The sequence below is a fragment of the Agelaius phoeniceus genome, chromosome 27, assembly GCF_051311805.1.
Source record: "Agelaius phoeniceus isolate bAgePho1 chromosome 27, bAgePho1.hap1, whole genome shotgun sequence".
Taxonomy (NCBI): Eukaryota; Metazoa; Chordata; class Aves; order Passeriformes; family Icteridae; genus Agelaius; species Agelaius phoeniceus.
Window position 1 is genome coordinate 4,787,393 of NC_135291.1, and position 25,600 is coordinate 4,812,992.

A 25,600-nucleotide genomic window follows, 5' to 3' on the forward strand; every position below is an offset into this window, starting at 1 on the left:
GGCTCCTGCAAGATCCAAACCTACACACACAGAGAAAACAAAACCTCCCAGAGACACCAGATGATATTTGGGGTCAATTCCACAATCTGCGAGCTCCAAACACACCCCAATAAAAAACCCTCTCAGGGACTCCCCGACAGATTTGGGACGACCACCCCCTCCCCGCTCACCTGCAGGACGAGGTGGGGGCGATGGTCCCGTGGCTGCGGCCACAGGGGGCACTGGAACCTCCTGTTCCTCCTGTTCCTGCTCCTGCTCCTCCTCTTCCTGCTCCTCCTTTTCCTCTCTCCCTCCTCCTCCTCCTCCTTCCTAATCCCACCTCCTCCCCAGTTCCTGCCTTCTGTGTATTTAGAGTGGAGGACCTTGCTTGTTTTTAGAACTAGAACAAAGATCCCAGATGGAGCAAGGCTTGCTGCTTTTAGTCAGAACTATCAGTGACTAAAGGTCACGTTTCCTTTGCTTTGGTCCTGTCCTTGTTCTCCTCAGTGTTCAGGCTGGGCTATGGGGTGTCCTTGTTTGCTGCATTTTGAGTTCCTCTTGCATCCTTTGGGCCATGGGCTGTGCCCTGGGAGGGTTCTTTGTGCTCCTTTGTGACACAGGAGAACCTTCCAGGCGGCTTCTGCGTGAGCTGCTGCTGGGATGTCACAGGAACAGCGCCACGTCCCCGTGGTGTTCCCGTTGCTGTGGGACACGGAGGCCTCAGTGCCCAGAGTGGCTCTGGGCTCGCTGCCGGAGGATCCTCCTGCCCGAGGCATTCTCAGCAGCCAGCCCAGCCCTGTCCTTCTGTGCTTGCAGGGCTACAGGCTGCAGGCGTGTGCAGCGCAGCCAAAATGATCCAGCACGTGGCTGCTGCAGTTTGCACTCTGTACTCTGTGGCTTATTCGGGGTATTTTTTAACCCACTTGGCACGTAAGTTGAGGTTTTCCCTCGGTGCAGCATCTGTGGCTTTGGGCTTGCTGTGTGCTTTCTGTTCTTCCTCTGGAGCTGAGTTGACTTTGGAACCAAACGGCCATGAAGACACCATTGCTTTGGGAGAGCTCCTGCCAGCAGCTGCAGCTGAAAAAGGGGGTGTCTGCAGCCAGCGGGGCGTGCACAGCACCTGCAATGAGCCCTGGGGGGTTCTGTTCCCTCAAGCAGGGAGTCTGTGCCAGCAGAGCCTGGAACTGCCTCCCTTTGCTGCTCCAGCCAAGAACTGACCCAGCCCAGTATTTTGTGCTTGTTCTCTTGCTTGCTGTGGGAAGAGACTGTGGCTCCTGGAGGGATGCAGTGAAAGCAAAATGCTCTCTTGGGGTTGCCTTGCTCCGTGGCATTTCCCAGTAATGGCAGTTTTTCTCCTAACAGCATCTGGTTCATGTTCCCTCTCCCATTGCAGGGCACCTCATGTCTGCATTCCGAGCAGCTCCTCCTTCGGTGAGTGGGAAAGGAACCTTTGGTGTTTGGAATTGTGCAGCAAGTTGTGAGCTCAGCATGTGGCAGTCGAGGGCCAGCCTGGGAGGCTGAAGGAAAGTTCCTGTCAGTGTCTTTGCAGCAGCAGCAGCAGCAGCAAAGGAATTCCCATCAGTTTTCTCCTTTTCTGCTGAAGAGTTTTTGAAGAGCTGCAGGTCTGGTTTTGCAGGCAGAGGATTGCTTGCTGGCTTAGCCATGGTGGAATATCGAATTCCCAACAATAAGTGGCAATGTCAACTTTAGCCCATTGTTAGTTGGAACAGCTCCAAACCCCATTTCTGTGTAGTGCAGCTGGATGTGCAGCTGAGGATAAATAAGGTGATAACTGAGATAGAACTTCCTGTCCCTCACGCTGCCGTCTGTCCACAGGGCACAGAAGCAGCACCAGCACCTCCTGGGGCTCCCTCTGCTTCCGAAGAGGAGGTCAACAAGGAGGAAGACAGCAGTGAGCTTCCCGCTGCTCTGGGGGACGATGGTGAACTTCCCTCAGCGCCGGGAGATGACAGTGAACTTCCCGCTGCTCTGGGAGACGAGGGCGAACATCCCGCGGGGTGGGAATGCAACGGCGAGGCTCCCGCGGGGTGGGACAAGGACAGGGGACATCTCCCGGCCTGGGACGAGGACGGTGGATGTCCCCTGGTGTGGGACCAGAATGGCCAAGCTCCCACGGAGTGGGATGAGGACAATGGACATCTCCCAGTGTGGGATGAGGATGGAGGACATCCTGTGGCATGGGAAGAGGAGAATGAACATCTCCCAGCATGGGAAGTGGACAGCGAACATCCCCTGGCTTGGAAAGAGGATGGCGAACCTCCAGCGTTTTGGGATGAGGATGGAGAAGCTGCAGCATTTTGGGAAGAGGATGGAGAAGCTGCAGCATTTTGGGAAGAGGATGGAGAAGCTCCCTCTGCTTGGGAAGAGGACAAGGAACCTCCCTCCGCTGTGGGATCCTGGGCTGAACATTCTGACAGCAGCACAGCCGGGCAGGCAGAGGGGAGAGGGGAGTGGTGCCTGATGCAGCTGAGTACGTCTGCTCTGTTCCTGGGTGCCCGAGCAGGTGCTGTGTGTGTGTCTCAGCATCAGCTGCACCCAGTGTTGCTCTGCAGCTGAATGTCACCGAGCCATTGATTGTCCTTCCCCAGCTGACACCAAGGGGCTCACGGCCCCAGGGAGTGGGGCTGGTTGTGGCTCTGCTGCAAGGCAGGGTCTCACTCTGGGAGGGAGCGTCTTCCACGTGGTTTCTTTCAGGGAACACCGTGAGCGAGGAGGAGCCTGCCGAGAAATACCTGGAAGTGGAGCAGATTGGCCAAGGGTAAGTGCACGGCAGCTGCTGCTGCACAAGCAGGGGCGGGTGTTGTGCTGGTGCAGGATCAAGTGAGAAGTCAGGAGAGCTCCAAGCACCTTCAGACACTGGGCTACCATCCTGCTGTCTCTCAGTCCTGATCAGAATTGATAACTGTGGTCAGAAGGCGCCGTCAAAGGCCCCTGAGGCTGGCAGTGTCCTGCCTGCAGCAAGGAGCAGGACCTGGAAGATCTTCTGTCCCTGGAACTGGATTGCCTAAAAGAGCAACTCACCATGTGGTGACTGTCAGAAAACAGTTCTCAAGAAGATTTCTTTCAAATATTTTCCTTCAAAAAATATCCACTGGTCAGGATTATCAACCTAATGGTTTAGAAACAGAAACCAGAGATGAACTAATAAGTGCTCTATTCTAGCACAGGTAGCAGACCCCATCCATTCAGTAACAGGCACAGAGCTGATGCACTCTGGGGGAAAAAGCATCACCTGCCTGATGGCAGGGCCCTTGTGGAACCTGCAGGTCTTAGGCAGGAAATGGAAAAGGATGAAATGCATTCTTTTCCAGTTCTTTAGACACCCATTTCTCACCTCAGGTTTTGAACTAAAGCAATTCAGGGTGGATATTTGGGATTTGCTCCAGCCCAATTCCTTCATGTTGGGTCTCAGTTTTCTCCTGCACACCTTGCATGGCAGAGGGCTGGTGGCTGCTGTGCTGTTGTTGGAAGGGTCGATGCAGCCAGGTGTTTGTGAACGCTGCAGGCAGCAGAGATCTCCTGTCTGGGCTGTCTTTCCCTGCCAGGGCCTAAAGCGCTGCTTCTTTCTTCTCTGCTGTTTTGTCTCCAGGGCTTTTGGAACCGTTTATAAAGGACTCGACAGGGCCACTGGAGGAGAGGTCAGTGCCAACACGCCCAGCACGCCTGGCAGCTCTCCAGGGCTTTCCCCTCTGCTGGGAGCTGTGGCTGCAGCTTTGGGGGCCAGCAGAGCTTTCCTGCCCAGGCTGCTCCTCTGAAGGCAGAGCAGTGTCAGCCTGCAGAGCACAGCTGGGACAGACTTGGTCCTTCTGAAGCACCAAAGGAATGCAAGGAGGGCAGCGGTGTCTGTCAGAGCAGGACATGCTGGCTTGGCCTTCATATCTAAAAGTGTGAATGCATCAGCTGCTGGAGACTGAGGCCCAATTTATCTTCATCCCAACCTTAGACAGGAACATTATTTAGCTATTCTTAGCTAAACTATAACACTATTATGTCCATCCTGCCTTTTATCTTCAAAGGATACCTCAAGGCCTAATTAGGGAGAGATCCTGCTTGGGCTCAGTTTGGGGTTTTAGTCCTACTTCAGCTGTTCACAGAGAGTGAGGGAGAGAAATGAGAAGATGGATGTCCAGAGCAAAGGTTTCTCCTAAAGCCTGAAGATGTGTTTGGGTCTGGTGTCAGTGACAGCCTGTGACAGGGATCACCTGAGCAATGGGTGTGCGTGTCTGCTTTGTTGTGCAATCCCAAACAGAGCAGCTGGATCTGAAATCATGACCAAATCCCATAGAATTGCTAAGGGGTTCCTGGCTGTTCTGCTTTGTTTTCAGAGAACCAGAATTACCTCCTGCTTGCAAAATGGGTTTGAATAATAATAGTAGGAGTGTTGAGGCCATTTGAGAAGTAGGTGCAGAGAATGTTGTTAGAGCTTTGAGGCTGACAGCTGAGGGACCATTTCTGCAGAGCTTGCAAGGCCAAATGTCTCTGGCCATGTGTCCTGTAAGCAGCCCCCAGCTGGCAGAGCAATGGGCTGTGGGAATGGCCCTTGCTGAGCTCTGGTGTCCCATCCCAAGGCAGTTTGGCACAGCCCGGCTCCGTCGCTCCACAAGGACTCGCTCCGTGTTTGCTGTGGCCTCCTGCCACAGACTCCTCCAGTTCAAGGCTGCAATGTCCCTTCAGGTGGCCATCAAGAAAATGAGTCTCAGAGGGCAGAACAGGGAACGAGCTGTGAATGAGATCCTGCTCCTGAAGGACAAGAAGAACCCCAACATTGTCAACTCTTTGGACAGGTGAGTGCTTCAGCTCTGATCCCGAGCCTGGGTCCTGCGTTAACCTTTCCTGGCATCAGGAGTCTGTAGCCTGTTTTGAAAATGCCTGACCCAGCCACATCTTCCCAAACCAACAGCCTGGCAGTTCACTCCCTCCATGTGCTTTGGTTGCTTTGCTTTGGTTTTTCCTTCAAGTTGACCCCGTTTGCTGTGTCTCCCAGCAAGTGCTGATAAACCACAGCAGAAATTATTTCCTTTGGCTTCTTCTTCCCAGCCCTTTTCTATTGCTACAGATGCCAGTAAGACCAAGTTCTTGTTTCCAGAAATGCCTCATTTGCCCATTTTTCACTGGCCTTGCCTGTTTCTGAAGGGACTTTCTGAAAGGTTTTCTGACTGCTTTTGTCCCAAGTGCTGCACGGCCTCCTCCCCTGGATAACCCTGGCAGTTGTGTTGCCTTGTTCTGGAGGGAATGGTGGAACTGATGAGTTCAGAAGCTGAACCAGCTGGGGCCAAGTGTTGTGATTCCATATTGATCTGGGCTGTTGCTAAACTGCATTTTTCACCTGCTTGCCATCTAAGGCCTCTCCTTTCTCACAGGTGTCTCCTTCCCCTTTAGACTGTGCAGATTCCAAGGGCTGTGCAGCCTGGCAGGAATGTCTCTCCATCTGATTCTGTCCTCACTGACAAATGACCCAGAAACAAAACTCCCCTTCAGGCTTTTCCATGGGGGAATTGAGCTCTGCACTTTCATCTCCATGCCATTGTTTTCCTCTTCCAGCTTCCTTGTTGATGGAGATCTCTGGCTGGTGATGGAATACATGGATGGAGGAACTTTGCGGGACGTTGTCAGACAGACGCGCATGGCTGAAGGAGAGATGGCAGCTGTCAGTCGGGAGGTGAGGGATCCTGCTTGTCACTCCCATGGCTGGGACACGATGGTCCTTCCAAACAGGGTGTGAGAACAGGAGTGGCTCCATGCTCAGGGCTTTGTTTCTGTGTTGTTTTTATGAGCTGGAGAAGAAAGAGCCTCTGCAGTGAACGGCCTGCCAGCATCACTGCACTTCTACTCTGTTCTTGTTCTCTCTCCTGCTGTTGTGGTACTCTCTGTGTGCTTTGGATTTGATTTGCTGTTCTCAGCTTTGCCTTGAGCCGTTTGCTTGTAGCTTGTGTGCACTGCACTCCTGGCCTGTCACAGCAAAGCTGCTGCTGGCAGAATTCTGAGCTGTCCTTTCTGGTGTGATATATTCCTGCCATTGGTTTTTGCCCTCGTGTTTCTTGTTCTCTCTCAGTGTCTGCAGGGCCTGGATTTCCTCCATTCCAACCAGGTGATCCACAGGGATCTGAAGAGCTCCAACATCCTCCTGGGCATGGACGGCTCTGTCAGGCTGGGTGGGTGTTCCTGGCCAGGCACGGCGCTCCCGGGCTGCGGGGCTGGGGCTGCTTCCCAGGGAGGGCCAGAGCCCCACAAGGGCTGCTGGGGGCACTGCCCGGCCCCTGCTGCCAGCTGAGAGTGGCTGCCCCTGCAGAGAGCTCAGGAGAGGAGCAGGGGGCCAGCAGTGCCTTTGCTCTGGCCATGGCCCTTCCAGAGGGGCAGCAGTGGGAATCTAAAGCTCCAAGGGAATCAGTAAAAGCCACTGCAGGAAAGCTGAGGGTTTCTTGAAGGGCCCAGTTCCATCTTTCCTTGGCTACAGCCCTGAGGGCTTTTCCAGCTGACTTCACTACTACACTCTCAGACTGAGCGTGGGGAATCTTTGTGCTTGGTTTCCTCATTGCAGCTGCCTTTGACAGGGTTTCTTTCTGTCCTCAGCTGATTTTGGCCTCTGCGCTCAGCTCAGCCCTGAGCAGGACCAGCGCAGCTCCATGGTGGGCACTGCTCACTGGATGGCCCCAGAAGTTGTGACCAGATCTCCTTATGGCCCCAAGGTGGACATCTGGTCCTTCGGCATTGTGACCATCGAGATGGTGGAAGGAGAACCTCCTTACTTCAGGGAAACGGCGGCCATGGTAAGAGGCAAATTCTCCAGTGGCTGCAGAGGCTGCGAGCACAGGGGGACCCTGCACTGGGAGCAGCAGCTGGAGGTTTCTGCACATGGGAAGGGAATTCCCAGAGGACTTGTGCCTCCACACAGACGAATATGCTGCAATCTCCAGCAACAATTTGCTTTGGGCTTTTTGTTGTTGCAGCTCTTCTAGCTGAGAGGATGACCTGGAAATATGAAGCAAGTGCATCAGCTCTAATGTTATCTTGCAAGAAAACCCCACACCATCCCCAAATCCCAGCCCCAAACCCAACAAGATTTCTGCAGGAGTTTCTAAAAGACATTTTGCAAGATGGTCTCCCCTGATTCTTCTCACTGGGAAACTTGTTGAAAACATGAAGATGATGGTTTAACATCCCCATAGTCTAACATATTTCTTTCCTAGTCCAAGCTACTTTTTCTGTGTCACCAAGCCTGAGCTTTCAGCATCACAAACCTCCTGTTTCTTGCCTGGCAGTTTCTGGGATGGGGCATCAGGAATGCATTTACTTGAGTGTCAGTGGCACTGCAGAGATGCACTTGATGGAAGAATCCTCTGAAATAACACAGGCAGACCACAGTGACTCTGGAAAATGGCCTGTAAAGCTGGTGTCCATATTTGGAGAAGCAAAATGGGCTATTTCTGATGGAGGTTCCTACTAACAAAGCCAGCCAATGAAACTGGCTCTCAAGGCGAGATCATTTGGATGTTGCAGTGGCTGTGCCAGCCCCAGGGTTTGGGTTTTTTGCTTGGCATAGCAAAATGAGCTCTGAGCAGCATCTCTGGCAGGGAGGAAAGTGGCCCTGGAGCTGGGGCTGAGGCCCCGGGGTTGGATGTGAGCCCGTGTGGGTGTGAAGGGAGCTGGCAGAGCGCTGAGTTTGCTTTCCCTGCAGGCTCGCGCTCTGATCCGGCAGAACGGGACCCCGCAGCTGCAGGAGCCCCGGCGCCTGTCGGCTCTGCTGCGGGACTTCCTCGAGTGCAGCCTGGAGCCGGACGAGGAGCGGCGCTGGGCTGCCCAGGAGCTGCTGCAGGTGAGAGCCAAGGGCTGCAGGGGAAGCAGCAGAGCCAGGGAGGGGTTTTCTTGTGGGGCCCCCTCCGATAGTCTCCAGTCTCGCTGCGTTCCACGCGCAGAGCAAACAGAATCCTCGCCCGCTGTGGCCTGGCAGGCTCCTTTCGAGCTCATCTGGACCTGGTGCCCCACAGCGAGCAGGGACATCTTCAAGCAGCTCAGGGGGCTCAGAGCCCTGCCTCACCTGAGCTTGGATGTTTCCAGGCAGGAGGCACCTCCCACATCTCTGGGCACCTCCTGTCAGTGTTTCCCCACTCTCCTGGTTAAAAAATTCTTCCTTAGATCTAATCTGAGCCTGCTTCCCTCGATTTTCAAACCATTTCCCTGTCCCTCTCCTGGAACAGAGCCTGTGAGGAACTTGACTCTGGAAAGTAACAGTTCATTTCTTTCCTTTTTATCCTTTGGACAGCACCCATTTTTATCATCAGCCAAGCCTCTCTCCAGCCTGACCCCTCTGATCACTGCAGCAAAGAACCTGAGGGAGCAGCAGAGCAGATGAAGCACTTGAGGACAGCTTCTTGTTACAGTAGTTAGGACAACTAGTTAGTTATGGTAGTTAGCATTGCTAGTTAGTCATGGTAGTTAGCACTGGTAGTTAGTTAGGGTAGTTAGCATTGCTAGTTAGTTATGGTAGTTAGAGCAGCCTGATTGTTATGAAAGTTTTATGAATAAAAACTCTCTTAAACCTCAACTCCCCTGACGTGTCCCTTCCCTCTCCCGCTGTGACTCAGCTGCCCAGAGCAATGTGAGGGGAGAGCGGGCCCAGCCTGGCCCAGAGCTGAGCACCAGCAGAGCCCTGGCAGAGCCCAGAGCAGCCTCGGCACCTGCAGAGTCAGCCTGGAAGGAGGCGCTTGGAGCCTTCTCGGCTGCACCCGGCTCTTGGCTACAAACTGTGTGTGCTGGAAAATGCCACTGGCTCTGCAGGAGGGCAGAAGGGGCCCGGGGAAGGCCCAGGTGCTCCATGCAAGGGAAAAACCTGCCCTGGGTTTGTTATAAATAACTAGGTAGTGCTGGCTTTTGCTATTATGTATTGACTTCTGCAAAATATTCTTAATCACAACAATTTTGATAGAGTACAGTTTGTAATAACTTTTCACTGCTTTTGCTATAGTATAATTTGTCAGTTTTTTGTGGCCAATGCCCTGGCCCCTGTGTAGCTCATATCCTCAGAACATCATTTATGGATGATATTTCAGTTTGAGGACAGTGTGAAAAACATACATTATAGTTTTGGCTTTTGCAAAATATTAAAGTGGATGCCATGTGTTGTGCATTAGAATGTTAACTTTTACAGAAGTAGCCGTAGTTGTGAAATAAGAACTAATGCTTTTATTTTTGTAACTAACTGACAATAACAACTCAGAGATATTTGTGAAAGAGCTAATGTTCATTTAAAGTACTTGTGGAAGTAGCTAAAAGCGTCTGCATGGTCAGATAACGTCTAAGGAATGGATGTGATGAGGACCCTGCCACTGACCGTTCCACTGTCAATAACTGTCACCTGCTGAAACCACAGAACAGGGGCCCTTGTGAGGCAGTGACACACAACCCTCAAAACAGCAATCCACGATTCCTGCACGTGCTCTAAAAAGGCAAGTTGGGGGTCAAACCAACCTAAAGAATTCCTGGAACATGTAAATGAGTTCCAGGAAATGTTTGAATATGTATAATCATTATGAATATGTATTTGAACAATACAATGGAGAAACTAGACAAGAAGAGTTGCTGTGGTTAACCAGTGTGCCTCTGGCCATTGCCAACACCCAGCGCTGTTACTGATTTGTCCCTTATTAGTCCTTATTAAACTTCCAAAAATTCTAAAGAGTGAGGCTCATTTCTCACAAAACCCAAGGTGCTCACCCCGTGCTCTTCCCCCAAAGCCAGGATTTGTCAATCCTAAATTTTGTCTGGATGGAGGAGAAGGAGGCTGCGAGGAAAAGGAAGATGCACTGGTGTGGAGGCCCATGGGAGTCTCAATCTCCCACCCGTGTAGGACTGGTCCCCAATAAGAAGAATAGATTTCAAGGTTATGGTGACAAGCTTGCTTCTCCTATAGATCTTTGCCGGCACATGCTGATTTTTGAAAAGTTATGTTACCCCATTGGCCTGTTGGCCTAATTACCCTAGTTCACCCCCTACTACCCATCTCTGGTTAGTCCCTTGCTCTCTGTCCCTCCATTGGCCCCAGTTTACTGCATTCCTCTGCCCCTGTTTCCCTATTAGCTGTCCCGACCCTTAACCCCTCCTTTGCCCCATTTCCCCCATATCCATTGGACCCTGACCCTCAGCTCCACCCTCACTACCCCATATAAAAACCCCCTGTGCCCTCAGCTTGCACCCTGTCTTTGTGCCTGGACCCTGTTCAGCTCTGTCCCCTGTTCCTGTACCAATAAACCCAGTTTGCTGCAGAGCATACACAGACTCATCCTGCTGACTTTGTCAGCTTTATAAAGCAGCCGTGAGCTCCGGGCTCCTGAGTGCCGGACGCTCCAAGGGCCTCGGCAGCGCCAGGACGCTCCAGACTGGAACAGCCAGGCAGGGCAGGAGGAATCACTGCCCCTTTGCCCTCCCTGCTGCTCCATCTCCCAGCCCAGCATCGCTGCAGGACAGCCTCACTGCCAACGCCATCCTGCCAGGGATGGACTGGGGGGATCTCCTTCCCCTTCCCTCTGGCATGGAGGCAAATCCCATCTTCTCCTTGTCCACCCTCCTTCTTCTCCTCATTCTGTCCTACATCCATCTATGTTCCTTTCCCATCTCCTTCCTCCCTTGTTCCTTCTTGTTCCTTCCTCTCCTCCTGCCTTTTCCTTTTCCCTTCTCCCTGTCTCTTCCTCTCTTTGTCCTTCCTCCCTCACGCTCTGAGCTGCAGACAGAGACCAGGGAGAACAAATCCCTGCCACAGAACCTCGTGGAAGAGGCCATTTGGAACAGCTCCACGGCGCAGGAATCCAATGGGGAGGAAAAGCCCCAGAGATCCCACATGAGGAGGGGCTGCCAACCCAGCCTGGGGAGCTGTGAGGAGGTAAAAGCTTCCCTGTGCCGGGAAGGGTGTGGGGATTGTGAGAAGAGCTTCAGGCAGAGCTCAGCCTATTCCTGGTGCCTCCAAAAACGGCGGTGCCAGATGCAGAGATCCATGGGGATGCAGAGATCCCCCTGCAGATCCATGGGGATGCAGAGATCCCCCTGCAGCCCCCAGAGCAGCCACGCTGGAGCACGGAGGATATCCCACACGGAGTGTGGGCAGGATCTGCTGCCGGAATCGGCAGAGGAGGATCTTCCCGTGGAGACCGAGCCGGGGCGTGGGCAGCCCCCACATGGCTTATGGCGGCTGATCCGGCAGCTCCCGGCAGAGAAAAGGCAGGTGGGAGACCCCGGCAGCAGCGGCGGCGGTGCCCAGCGCAGCTGGCACGGGCAGGGCAGCCGGGGATGGGATGGCTGGGACCCGCCCTCGGTGCGGTCGGCGCGGTGACCTCGGCCCACGCGGCAGGACAGAGCAACCCCCATCTTCCCCAGCATGGCCGGCAGAGCGGCCGCGGGCCGGGCAGTGGGAGCAGGGCACACAAATTCACCGCCAGCGCCGGGGCAGGTGGAGCTGCCCTGGGCAGTGAGCCCGCACCTGGGATGGAAACCGGGGCAGGCGGAGCTGAGGCGGGCAGCGAGCCGGGACCCGGGACAGGCGCCTCGGCCGCGAACGGAGGGGGCAAGAGCTGCAGAGGATCCCACTCTCTTTCTGACTTTTCCTCTTGTTCCCCTCCCTTTCATTTCCCCTTGTTCTCTTCCTGTTTTGTCTCGGGTGTTTCTCATGCTTTAAAGATTTTTATTCTCCTAAAATCTCCTGTCTAACCTATGGCATATTCTCTTTCTTCTAGATTAAATGGGTTTTTTTACAAATAAATCCAGAGCCTAACAAATCTAAACTTCTGCTTAGATACTTTGAAATGGTCGACGAGCTAACTCACGACCTCCTAATGTTGTTTTTCTCATCACCTTTTTATTTATCCTTTGGCAAATTAAGCATCTTTCAGTTTCTTGCTTTGCTACTCCAAAAATCCCAGTGCACCCATAGTTCCTTAGAAAATGATCACACAAAGCTTGAGTACCCCAGTGGGTTTTCTGATGCATGTCTTCTAATATTTTCCTAGTAAGCACATTTTATTAAGTAATTGTCTTCCATCAAGAAGTTTCCATTTCCCTCATTTATCTTGTTCACTTCCTGTCTTGTTTCATTCTTTTTTCTCGGCTTCCCTAAACTTTGGAATTTCCAGTTTTTCCTCGTTTGGAGTTAATATTAACATAACTCACTCAGCTCCACTTTCTGCTGTATCCTTGGCTTCGTCATCTGCCAAATTATTTCCTCTTATTTCTGGGTTCTTTCCCTTTTGGGGTTCCTCAATATGTACTATAGCTATGTCTTTTAGGTAATTTTAATGCCTCTAAAACCTCTGAAATAAGTTCCTCATGTACTAAACCTTTTCCTCTTGAATTAAGTAATCTTTTTCCTTTCCAAATTTTTAAAGGTATGTACTACGCTAAAGACATACCTTCAATCAGTATATATGGTTCCTTTATTTTGTGTTAAATATTCTAGTGCTCTTTTTAAAGTATATAATTCACAAGTTTGAGCTTACTAGTTTAAGGTTAATTTCCCTTTTTCCATAGTTTGCATGTTGTTCCCATCAACTACTACATACCCTGTACTTTCTCCTTTTGCAAGGAGTTGTATCTCTGTTACCTAACATAACTCCCAAAGGGCTATTTTTTTTTTCTTTTTTTCCCCCTGTAATCCAACTTACTGGTTTTCTGTCTCATTTTTCAAGATCTTATCTATTCATCATCTGCCTCTGTTTTTCACTTTCACTAACAACCTAAATACCACTTTTCTTTCAACTACACACTTAAAAATAAAAAACCTTTTTCTCACACTACTTTCAGTGCAATCCACCTCTCTCCAAGGAGATATAGTGAAGCTTAAAATACACAATCTACATTACATATACTTTCATTTGTCTACATTCACTCGCTTCTATTTCTCATTCACTTCCACACATTCTTTCACACGCTCAGGACACAAAGTGGATCCCTGTTGACAGAGAATCGCGGGTCCCTGTGGCCCCCTCCCCTTGGCGTTGGCCTCTGGGTCTCAGTATCTCCCGGCCTCCTGGGAGGGCCCTGACTCTGCTGCCTCCGGTGCCCGTTCACCTGTGAGGCTGATTTGTGTCACTCACACTCTTCAGCTACGGCCCCCTCACAGGCCCGGGGGGACAATGGCCCGTTTGCAGTCACACACATGCTCTGCCACAGCCCCCACCCACCCAACGGACAATGGCTTATTTGTGGGTCACACACACCTCTTTCCACAGCCCCCCCTTCCCACCTGCCCGGGAAGCTGAGGCTGATTTTGTGTGTGACTCACTCTCACACACACAACAACAATAAGGTACCTTTTACTTTCACATCACCTATTACAATTTTAGGTATTTCTGGCCAGTCCTGGTGCTATTGGATTTTCCTCAACCCAGCTGTGTTGGCCAACCCCAGGTGCTCTTGGGTGTAGGAGTGTCGGGGGGTAGGACGGTCGGGACGGACGGAGACGAGAGATCTCTGCAGCCAGGCCCTGGAACTTGCGGTTTATTGCAAAGGGCCCGGGTGCAGGGCCCTGCTTGGAGCTGCCAGGCACAGCTCGGAGCAGGCCCGAGAGAAGAGAGGGGTAGAGAGGATGAGAGGGTAAGAGAGTAAGAGGGTAAAAGTGTAAGAGAGTGAGGTTCCCATTACAATTCAATAAATCTTCTGTGTTGAATATTCTATTTCTCAACAGCCAATCTAGTACAAGATGCACGTTCTATAGCATTTACATACAGCCTGTAAGAATCATTACATTACCACACTGTGTTACATTTTAAACCGTAAAAACTCCTCTTTGGACCCCTTCTGCCAAGCTGGCAGGATCTGCTCTGACCCTTGGATCTGTCTGCAAGCAGAGGGAATTGTTCCATCAAAAGGGGATTACCTTCAGTTGGGCCACACCACTGTTTTCCAGTTGTTCAGTAACTGAGGTATCTCAAAGCTGGCTTTGATTTCAATCTTGCTTATAGTTTCTATATTGTCAAAATCTTTTGCCAGACAATCATATTTATAAGGCTTTCCTGTTTCATCTTCCCCAACACTTGGGCATTTTTTTATTTCTCAATCCACCTGTGTTGTCCAATCCCAGATGCTCTTGAGCATATCCTCAATCCGGCAGAATTTTGCTTTACCCTGAATGCTCTTGGAATATTAATCCCTCAACCCAGCAGGTTTTTAGGAGCCCCTTTTGTCCCATTTCCTAGTGGATTGGGCTAGGAAACTCCTCTGCTCCCTTCCTCCGAGGGGTCCAGCCCCTCTCTGAGACCCAGTCCCAGTTACCCCGGGGGATTCTCTCACTCCTTTTAACATTCACTTTGTCTCTTTACTGGCCACTTACCGTGGAAAGTCAGAAACGCAGCATGGGAGACTCCAGCACTCACTTGGCAGGTCTGGCACAACCAGCCCGCCTCTCATTCACTCACATTCATCCCCCCTGAGAAATACTTACCAATCCCTTTTCCTTCCCATGTTCTTCGTGTACATTACTACTCTTAGGGGGCCAATTGCCATGGTTGTAGGGAGCCTTTTTCCCTTGTCTTTGTTTTATTGTCTCCTTTTGTCCACCATAACCTGCGTCTGTCGGTCACCCCAGGGCAAACAGAGCGAGGCTGCTGAAGAGGGCAGGGGGCACCTTCCCCACTCTGACTCTCCTGAAGCACCGGCAGTGAGGTGTTGGTAACCATCCTCTGCTACCAAATTGTGAAAAACGCCAATCACTTGTTTTTAAAATTTTAAAAGTTTAATAGTAATAAAATAATTATCATAATAGTAATACTATTAGAGTAATAAAAATTTGGACAATTTGAATTAGGACAATATGAGACAACAAATACAAAGTGTTATGGAGTCCGGGTACCTTTTTCTGGGCAGCACAAACCCTAAAAAGGACACCTGTTAACAAAGGATTAACCCTTAAAAACAATAGCCTGTTGCATATTCATACACTTCATACATGATGCATAAATTCCATTCAAACATGGGATTCTGGTCAATGCCACCTTCTTCCTCTGAATCCTAACAGTGCCTTCGAGGCGGGAAGAAGTTCATTTCTTCTGATAAGAGGGCAATAAATTCTTTTTCTCTGAATGATTTAGGTGTCCTGGGGCTGCTATCTCGCTGCAAGTCCTTTCTTTAAAGAAAGTCTCTTACCAAGCATAGTTTCTATTTTAATATTTTGTAATAACCTAAAACTGTATTTAACCCACTTCTTAAGAGAATTAATACAGCATTAGTTTCTAACACAAGATGTATAATATTCATTTTCATATTTGCGAAAACCCAATCACAAAATATGCACTTTTCACAATTATAATCCCACTTACTTCCAGTCTCTCCCAGCATGGTCCCAGCTGCCGCCAGCATGGTTCCAGTTGCTTCCTCAATCAACTCAGTGAGTCCCAGTATGATGCCATTTGCTCCCAGTGGCTCCCAGTCAGGCCCAGTATGGGGGATGCTGTGCAGGGTGTGCTCACTGTGACACTCAGTCACTCCCAGTATTAGTCCAGTCACTCCCAGTATGATCCAGAGATGAGCCCAGTGTGCTCCCAGTCTCTGCCAGAATAAACCAGTTTTGCTCTACATGGTTCCAGTTGCTCTCTTTCACCCTCACTTTCCTTCCAGTCGCTCCCAGTATATCCCACTGTACCTCAGTTATCTCTAGCATCTTTCCAGTTCCTTCCAGTATGATCCCATTTGCTCCCAAGCACTCGCAGTCAGCCTCAGTGTAGTGGCACTCACTGCCAGTATGATCCCAGTCACCTCCAGCCATGATCCCAGTTCATCCCCGTGTAAGCCCAGCAGTTTCCAATCACCCCCAGTATGCACCCAGTTCCTTTCAGTTGGTCCTAGTATGTTCCCAGTTGCTCACAGTGACTCCCAGACAATCCCAGTATATCCCATTTGCCCCTAACATGGTCTCAGTTGCCCCCTGCAGGCTCCTACTCACTCCCAGTACAATCCCAGTATGATCCCAGTATGATCCCACTCTCCATTAGTGCAATCACAGTGTGCCCTGGCATGGCAGTATGATCCCAGTATGATGTCAGTACAAGCCCAGTACAGTCCCATCATGATCCCAGTATGATCCCAGTATGATGTCAGTACAAGCCCAGTACAGTCCCAGTCACTCCCAGTATGATCCCAGTATGATGTCAGTACAAGCCCAGTACAGCCCCAGTCACTCCCAGTATGGTCCCAGTGCAGCCCAGTCCCTGGCAGTGCTGCCACTGCTGGGATCCCCCAGCCCTGTGTGCGTTCCCCCCTGGCGGATGTGCCGGGAGGAGCCCCAAGGGCTGGCAGTGGCCAGGCAGGGTCCCCAGCAAGGCCCAGTTTGGATGTGCAGCCCCCAGTTTGCCCAGTTTGCCTCTCCTTTGGCCCGGGCCGGGTTCCCCCCGCCCGCAGCGGCTGGGAGCAGCCGAGAGCCCCGCGCTGCCCATCCCGACCTGTCCCGGCTCCATCCCCGCTCCTGCCGTGGGCTGCGAGGGCTGCGGGAACGGGGCACCGAGGGTGTGGCTGCTGCTGGGGGAGGAGGAGGAGGCAGGGAAGGGCAGGGATGAAGGGGGAAAAGGAGGTGGGGCTAGGGGGGAGGAGCAGGGGGAGGAGGGATGGAAGAGGAGGGACAAAAGCGGATCAAGGCTGAACTGAGGGAACCACGCCTTCGATCCCTGCCTGAATTCGCAGCCCCCACCTGTGGGATCATCGCCTCCCCCATCGTGCCGGTGAGCGGGGAGGGGGAGCTCGGCCCAGATATCCAGAGGGTCCCTGGGTTGGGTTTTTGGGGGGATGTTGGAGAATGAAGAAGTCCAAGGCTGAACGGAAAAGGCCCCTTGGGGGGACATCGGGGGGTGGCGGTGGCGGCTGCCAGCAGAGGCAGCCTGGAGGAGCAGAGCCCTGTGTGCCCCAGGAGCCCAAAGTGGGGAGCCCAGAGAGGGGGGAGCGCCACCATTGGCGGGAGCCTCAAGAGCCTGGAGAGGGGCAGGGGGGACTCCTTGGAGCCGCTGCAGCCCAGAGCAGAGAATGAGGGGAGAAGGGAGCCTGGGAGCCCAAAAAGCCCCGGCATCCCGAAATGGGGAGAGCGAAGCGGGGGGAGCTTTTGGGATTGCTGGGACTGCCAGCAGCCTGGGCAGGGCGGGCACCGAGGAGAAGGGGGACCCCCAATCCAAGCGTGACCCCCAGTAGCTGGGACAGGGGGGAACCCCCGAACACCAGAGGGGAGGGACCAGGGACAGGGAACTCCTGGGTGGCTTTTTCAGGGCTGAATCTTGGTGTTTGGGAGGTTTTTCTGGAGCCCAGATGGCTGCTGACTTGTAGAGATGGACTTGGGCAGAGGAACCTTCAAACTCAACGTGCTCATCCCTTGTTTTCCCCAAACCAGGATTTCCCATTGCCAACACTTGGGAGGCTGCGAGGAAGAGGAAGATGCCCTGGGACACTGAGGCAGGTGAGGGGGAAATCAGTGTCTGTTGAATGCTTAAAATCACAGGGTTTTGGAAAAGCTGCAAAAGACAAGCCTCAGAGACAGTAGAACTGATTAGAGCTTTGCAGTAACCATAAGATTGGTCAGCAGAAAAGTTATATAAGAAGTAGAAAGTAGGGAGAAATAGAACAATGGTCTGTGCATTAACACTTATCTAGAATAACTCCCTAACCTGCAGAAAAGTGTATCTAGAAAGATATTAGGAAGTTCCAAGCTTAATAATGGAGCTCTGTGCATTGTGTTTTAAGGCTTACAAGCAAGTATTGTATTTGAAATAAGGGAGCATTGTTTTAACCGTCAATGTGCTTATAGTGCTTGGATAGAACTACTGTCAGTATGCCTTTGCTTTGCGTGATTGGTCAAAAACCTTTTAAAGTAAGTTTTAACATGAAGTTCTTTGTCTGCTACCTGTGATGTGAGCTACTGGCAACTTCCCATTGTCATAACCAAGTAATGAGACAGATGCTGGGAAATAAAACAGCTCAGGACACGTTCCTAGCAGTCCAGTCCTGTTTGTGATTTGTGCACAGCCCCGAGCTGGCGATGAGTGCCCCTTTCCCCTCTGTGCTGCTCCATCTCCCAGCCCAGCAGGGCCCCCGGCTGCAGCTCAGCCCTGGGGGGATCTCCTTGCCCTTGCCTGTGGCACGGAGGCAAATCCCATGCTATCCTTGTCCTTCCTCCCCCAGAGCAGGAGCTGAGCATGGAGAGCAGGGAGGACAAATGCCCGCGGCAGAACCTGGTGGCAGAGGCCGTTTTGAGCGGCTCCACGGCGCAGGAAGCCAACGGGGAGGAAAAGCCCCGGAGCTGCCGCACGAGGAGGGGCTGCAAATGCAGATGGCGGGGATGTGAGGGGGAAAGAGCCAGCCTGGGCCGGGAAGGCGGCCGGAGATGGAGCCAGAGGTCAGAGCTGGTGCTCCATGAGCAGCTCCATGATGGGGAGAAGCCCCACACGTTCAGGGAGATTGGGAAGAGCTTCAGGTGGAACTGCGACCTGATTGTGCACCAGAGGATCCACACTGGGGAACGGCCCTATGAGTGTGGGGAGTGTGGGAAGAGATTCAGACCAGCTCCCATCTCCTCCTGCACTATCGGATTCACACAGAGGAGAGGCCCTTCCAATGCCCTGACTGTGGGAAGGGATTCAAGCACAACTCCACCCTCATCACCCACCAGCGCATCCACACAGGGGAGAGGCCCTACGAGTGTCCCCAGTGTGGGAAGAGCTTCTCCAGGAGCTCTAACTTGACCCAACACCAACGGAGGCACCGGTAAGGGAAGCCCTGCGAGTGCCCCGAGTGCGGGCAGAGCTTCGTGCGCTGCTCCAGCTCCATCCCCCACTGGAGGAGGCACTTTGGGCACAGCCCTGGTCACTCACATTCCCTGTGATCCATGTTGGGAACACACCTGGCTGCTTAGCCCTTTGGTTTGGCCTTAATTTTCCTCTGCTTCACCTTCATCCTTGAAAAACTCTCCAAACTGGGTTAGATGAAGGAAATTGATCGAATATATCTGCAGTTCCATAATTTCTCAGTTGTTTTAGAGGAAATTTAGGATTTAGGGACACGTTCTGTGTGGAATGCTGCTGTTGCTAAGAGGCAGGAATTTGATCTCATCCTTCTTGTGTTGCTAAGAACTCCTCCCCTGACCCAAACCCCAACTCCACCCTTGGGATACCCTATAAAAACCCCACTGCCCTGCCTTTGCCCTGTCTTTGGGGGGTAAGAAATGGATTCCCAGAGGATCAGCCATTTTCCCACTGGATTCCCAAAATTTCAGCTTTTCTTCTCCTTCTCCTTCTCCTTCTCCTTCTCCTTCTTCTTCTTCTTCTTCTTTTCTTCTTCTTCTTCTTTGTCTTCTAAGGGAGGAGGTTTACATTTTCCATTTCAGTGGAGGCTCCTGAAATGGGGAGACACTCCCAAAGACGGGACATGTAAAATAGTTCCTGAAATATGTAAATGAGTTTGTCGATATGCATGAGGGTCTATGAATATGCAACAGACTGATGGAATTAAAACCAGATTAATTAAGGGGTGTCCCCGGAAATAACTCGGAGGTCTCAGTGGCCATAACAACCTTTGCTGGATGGTCCTTGTCTCCCATGACATCAGCCTGTTGCATATTCATAGACTTTTTGCATATCCATAAACTACTTTACATATTCCAGGAGCAAAATTGGCTTCATCCTGTTTGGGGGTCCCACCCCCCTTCCAGATCAATTTGGGGTGTCCCATCCCCTTCTCAGCTCAATTTGGGGGTCCCACCCCCCTCTTTTCCCCTCTCTCCTTCCCCTTTCCAATCGTTCCCCCAGTCCCCTCCCCTGTGTTTGGTTTTGGGGGCTCCAGGCCCCTCCTGCTCCGTTTTGGGGTCCCGACCCCGTTTTGGATTAATTTGGGGCCCCCAGCCCATCCTCAGGGTCACCTTCCCCCGGTCCCCAAATTCCGCTCCTGGCAACTGATGAGTCATCAGCGAGACACACTCTGATTGGCTGGAAATTACCCCGCGCAGTCTCTGATTATTGAACGCAGTGAGAGGCCTTGACTGTGCCTGGCAACTGATGAGTCAGAGTCGGGCCGGGCGCGGATTCGCTGAAAATCGCTGAGCGATTTTGGGTTTCTGCCCAGCAACTGGATTGTCATCAGTGCTACGCGTTCTGATTGGTCGGGATCTGTTATGGCGTGGGGACGGGAGGAACTGGGCTTACTTGGGGTTTATTTGGGTTTATTAAGGGTTTGTTTGGGGTTTATTTATGGTTATTTATGGACTATTTGGGACTTATTTTGGGTTTTACTTGGTTTATTTCTATTTATTTGGGGTTCTTTGGAATTATTTTGGGTTATTTGGGTTAATTTGGGCTTATTTGGAATTATTTGGGGTTCTTGGGGTTTATGTTGGTGTATATGTTTTTTTTTAGGTGTACTTGAAATCATATGGGGGTTTTTATGTTTAATTTGAGGGGCTTTTTTTTGTTTTTTGGGGTTATTTGGATTTGTTTGGGGTTATTTGGCAGACTTTTAGGTATTGTTTGGGTTTTTTTAGGGTTATTTGGGGTTTATTTCGAGTGTTTCGGGGTTATTTGGGTTATTGGGGGTCATGTGGCGTCAAAAAATCAGGGAATGTTTCTCCTTCAAAAAACGGGAATTTTTCCTTAATAATCTGAGAGGTTTTCCCCAGAAAACCGGGAATGTTCTCTTAAAAATCCCGGACTTTTCCCAGCCAATAGCGGACGCCCCGCCCCAAACCATCCAATCACCTCCCCTCAGGAACACCGGCCTCCCCGTGCGCCAATCCAACCAATCACCGCACACCTCCCGTCAGATACGCCCGCCTCTGATGTGCCAAACCAACCAATCACCGCAGGTCTCCCCTCAGCAATGCCCGCCTCTCTCGAGCTGAACTAACCAATCACCGTGCACCTCTCCTCAGCAAAGCCCGCCTCTCCCGCCCCTCTCCTGTCAATCACCGCACCCTCTACGAAAACAACCAATCACCGGGCGTCTTTCCATTGCAACTCCTGCCCTTCCCGCGCCGCTCCAGCCAATCAGAGCCGAGCCTGAAGCGGCGCCCCCTGACCCCGGGGCCGGGCATGGAGCGGGCGCCCCCCTTCCACCTCCTCCGCCCCCCGGGACCCCCTCGGGGACCCCCGGGAGCCGCCCCGGGCTCGGGCGGGTCCTGCGGGAGGCGCTGGAGAGAGCAGGGGAGGCGCTGGGAGAGGACGGGGGGCTCCGGGAGCTGCTGAGGAGGCGCAGGAACAGGTGAGGGGTCCTGGAGGGGTCGTAAGGGGAATTTGGGGAGGGGTCTTGAGGACGTTTGGGGGGATTTGGGGAGGGTCTGGGGGGAACTTGAGGGGGTTTTAGCGGGGTCTGGAGGTGCTGGGGGGGCTTTGGGGGGGAATTTGGGGAGGGTTCTTCGGGGGGTGTCACGATCCGTCCTAACAGACGGGTTTCGTGATGGTTCATGGATTTGATCTCAGGGTGCAAAAAGAACCAACACGGTACAAGGGGGTTTGCAATGATAATCGAAACAAATGCACCTTTATTGAATGACCACCGCAAAATGTGAGAGAGGGATTAAGGGAGAGAGAGACAAAAGAGAGAGAGAGAGAAAGAGAGAGGGGATAGAGCTACCAAACATAGAGACGAAGTCCTTTGGTCCAGTCCAGTCGAGGATCCGCCTGTTATGTCGGGGAGATCTTGAAATCTCTGGCTAACTCAGAGGTTTTTATTATGATAACTCTATTGGAAATTGTGAGGGAGGGGGGAAAACAGATACAATAAGGAATAGATGTAACAGGTAGTCCATGTTCTCAGCAGTAAACGAGAGCCATTGTGTTCTTGGTCCAGCGGTCACAACCTGCAGGCAAACATCTCGCTTTGGTCAGCTTGCCTCCCCCACACACCTGCCCCGGGCTGGGGGTTTCAGTGCCAGTCCTTGGAAGGAGCAGAGGGGCCTTTTCACATGGGGGTTTCATGTCTCGGTCCTTGATGGAGAGGCTCCTTACATCTCAGTCTGTGTGTCACGGTGGTTGTAAAACAGGTGAGGGTCTTCTGTGGGGGGACCACCCAGAACTCAGGAGAATCCAGCCAGGCCGAGAGGTGGGACAGCTCCCAAGGCTGTTGTTGCAAAAAGGGCACGGTGCTTCCTTCTTCTTCTCATTGGGCTCAGTGTAGCATACAGCAAACAACACCTGTGAAAACAATAACCTAACATTGTGCTCTCAGGTCTCAAAGCCTTTGGCTTGTGTAACTTTCTCCTACAAAGCCCGAGATTTTCAGTGGTCCCCAGTGACGATCGTGAGGCAGATGAGGGATATTTCAGACAGACTCTCACACGACCCCGTGACTCACAATTGTCTTGAAGGGATCGTCATCAGCAGGGCTCTGGAGTGTCGCTGATAGGTCTTCATGACTCGCTGTACGTTGGTAGTAGAACCTGGAAAAATAGGGACAGCATGACAGAGAGAGAGAGAGAGAAAGGAGGAAAAGAAAGGATAGGAAGAAGAGGGGAAAAAAAAGAGAGACAATAAACAAACATAATTAATATTGATCACAACAGTATCAATTTTATAACTATTTTCAAATGGTTAATTAATTAAAATAGTATTATTTTTATAACCATTCTCAAATGGTCAAAACAAATCACAAATATCAAAAGCAAAAGCAATAAACAAATCATAATATAAGCACTAACTTTAAAATGATTTTCTAAACCAATTCACTAAAAATCAAAAGTAATTCCCACAAAATCATAAATGGAAATTAGGATTATTCCAAAACACATATGCTTCATTCATAATTGCCTTGTGTCAAAGTCTTGGGGATGTTCACAGTGCACAGGGCATCAGCCAAGTTGTTTGCATTAACTATAGACATCAATCTTGTCAGCTGTTTCATGCTCCAATTCATAATGAATGGGACTGCTGATAAAATAAAACCAAACAGATTTGGTATCAAAAGGATAACAATGGGATGACACAGACTGCTCAGGACACTCGTGGCAGTAGGAGACCACCTAAAAGAGTATCCCACCACCTGTGCTGGGCATCTTTCTCCACCCTTTCCATGACACGGGGTATCTGTCTCACATTGTGATAAACAGTCACCAGGGCTTTCTGTGCGTTTTTCTCAATCTTCTCAAGGATTTCAACTAAGTCTCGATGGAGCAGCAGTTGTCTTACCAAAGTGAGATCCATCCCAATAGGAGTAGGCATCAGTTTGTGAATCAGTGTGTAGTTGGATTGCAATGGGTAGTGAGAGGTAACTGGAGCTTCATAAGAGAAATCACATCCTGTAATCTTGGTAAAGTTACAAGCACAAACATTTGAATAATTTTTAGTATCTACTACAACATTCTCTACAAATACAAAATCACAAGCAGGTCTGAAGCATGCACATCCATTGCCTATATATATAAGGACTGTTTCAGAAGTCGCATTAGGATGAATTTCAAAATGACAGATATTTTGCTCTGTGTCTGAAAAAATGTCTTGAGCTATGATTGCATTGCTTTCACAGATGAGCCCTTGTTGTTCTCGGACAAGACAAGATTATAAATTAACAGTTTGCCATTTCTCACCAATTTGACGGGCCCATTCCCAATGCTCATAAGGATAGAGAACAGCTCCATCATGATTCAGCCCTAATGCAATCATAGGAAATATCAAATGCACTGAGGCATTACGTATGGTTAACACAAAAGCCATGGCTATGTTTGTAATGGGATTGTAAGTAAAATTCACCAGGTTCCACCAGGATTGGAATTCTCTTTCAAAATCAGTGGCACTGTCCCAAATTATTTTCTAAATTTCAGTAGGAAAAGTGCCTTCTTCACCTTCTCTTAACATTGAGGCAGCAACTGACTGCATCCACAATTGTGCCTGGATACAGCTGAGAGCCAAAGAAATGTTGTTTTGTGTAGCACCGAGTGCATCATTTACCAATTTGTGGTCATTTACATTTACCTTTTCCCAATTTGTCAAAATGTTTGATAGCAGCCACTGGTGTGTTCCTAAAGCCAATGCCTGCAGTAGTTGTTGTAATTTGGTCAAATCTCTAGTTGTCGCAGCCAATTTTATTCATTAATACTTCTGAATCAATACTCTTTAGAATTCCCAATCCTGTTCCCACAACACCGGTTATGTCTCTTAGCGTCCGTCTTTTAAAAGAGTTCCGCTTTTGCAACCAGGTCATCCAACCCTCAAAGGGAGTTTGCAAAAAAGGTGAACAGGCCGGCTGAATTTCTGAGACATTACTTTGCATCAGCAATTTGACTTGTTTAAGAGAACCATGCTGGATTGAACAGTATTTGTTGTTGTCCTGTTTTCCTAATTATATCTGGTCCATTTTCAAAAATTCTTGGGCTAAGCATAAGCGGTGGTTGGGCTGGAGTGGTGGTGGTGTAAATTGTAACCAGTTGGGCTATAGCATTTACTATAAACTTAAAATGTAGGCCCTACAGGCCTACATTTTTTGGACCAAAGACAAACCACTTCTATGGTTTGTGCCAATGTAAAATTGTGCCAACAATCCTGTAAGCTTGGGTGCGTACAAACCTTTTCATGCTTATTTGTTTGATCTGTCAAAACACCGATTGAGGTTGCGTTTCTATGGGTAGTTCCGTTAATCATTTGGATCCCATACTAATTTTTTTCCCCACTATCCCTTGAAGCTGCCAGGTTTTTTGGTTTTCCCATTCCTGCCTAGTGTATATCTGATTTTCATGCATAATGACAGTTGATAGGTTTAAATCCCTCATGTTTCCCATAGATCTGGAAAAATGAACAAAAGCCTGGGACCAAGGCCATTCAGTATCAAGTTGACTAAGGGTGCTCGCAGTCCTTTCTACCCACTGGGGTGTGACTACTGTACTCAGTGTGGGCTTTGTTATAGCGTTTATCTTAAATTTGTAAACCAGGCCTTTTAAACATAACCGATTTGTCAAGTTATTTTGCCAACGGCGTGTCACATAAGTTGGTTTGGCTAAAGTAAAATTATGCCAGCAATCAGTTGATTAATTTCTACAATCCTTTGTAATTGCATTGTTGGTTCTGGGGCCTAAAGTGTAGTTACCAACATACTCTTGCCAGCAGCACAGAGTGAGGGGAATTTGTTTGGTACACTCCCACTTTGTCGTAGGACACAGTTCTGTTGTAGGGATGTGCAAATAGTTTTTTCCATCTGGTTCTAAAACATTTCCAGTACCTGCAATGGAGGTGGCTTTCTCATAGAGAGATCCTTCCACTTTTCTGCACGCTACCACAATCGACTCACCAATTGTTCCAGTTAGGGTTCTAGTCCAGTCCTTCTGATCCCATCCCCACTCACTTGGGTGATATATCTCAGAGTCATGCAGCACTATAGGCTCTAGGTTCAGGTGGTGACCCTTGGGATATGATCCTAGAACATTAGTGTGATGGATGGTAGCTTCAGACCATGACCACTCAGCAGGATTCTGTCCACGGAATTGTGGTAGGATGCAGAAAAGTATCACCAGTGTTATCATGGTTCAGATGATCCTCATGTCCCTCAGGGTTCTTCTGTAAAATAAGCACAACAGAATCCTGCCACTAAGGGACAGAAAAAGTTAGAATGATGGAATTATCCAGTGTGTATTTATCCGATGCTCTCTCCCTAGAGCATCAGAGGCTACCCATGC

The 25,600-nt window shown here is 50.4% G+C and overlaps 1 protein-coding gene and 2 pseudogenes across 2 annotated transcripts in view; 2 read left to right on the top strand and 1 right to left on the bottom strand.

Annotated features, from left to right (window-relative positions):
• Positions 1 to 25,600, top strand: part of LOC143695956 (uncharacterized) — a 758,734-nt pseudogene that overhangs the window by 524,516 nt on the left and 208,618 nt on the right. The window lies entirely within an intron of this gene.
• LOC143695916 (uncharacterized) overlaps positions 1 to 25,600 on the bottom strand; it is a 128,212-nt pseudogene that overhangs the window by 78,115 nt on the left and 24,497 nt on the right.
• Positions 1,919 to 8,350, top strand: LOC143695850 (serine/threonine-protein kinase PAK 3-like). Its single transcript, XM_077191055.1, has 9 exons — positions 1,919 to 1,997; positions 2,695 to 2,758; positions 3,590 to 3,638; positions 4,675 to 4,784; positions 5,542 to 5,659; positions 6,053 to 6,152; positions 6,571 to 6,767; positions 7,676 to 7,813; positions 8,261 to 8,350. Exons 1-9 carry the CDS (start codon positions 1,919 to 1,921, stop codon positions 8,348 to 8,350), a joined length of 945 nt encoding a protein of 314 aa, XP_077047170.1.

Bases quoted from the DNA above. Each gene is read 5' to 3' on its own strand.
- LOC143695850 (XM_077191055.1), top strand. From the start codon at position 1,919: ATGGTGAACTTCCCTCAGCGCCGGGAGATGACAGTGAACTTCCCGCTG. The intron at 2,759-3,589 runs GTAAGTGCACGG...TTTTGTCTCCAG, and splicing joins GTGGAGCAGATTGGCCAAGG to GGCTTTTGGAACCGTTTATA. The intron at 3,639-4,674 runs GTCAGTGCCAAC...ATGTCCCTTCAG, and splicing joins ACAGGGCCACTGGAGGAGAG to GTGGCCATCAAGAAAATGAG.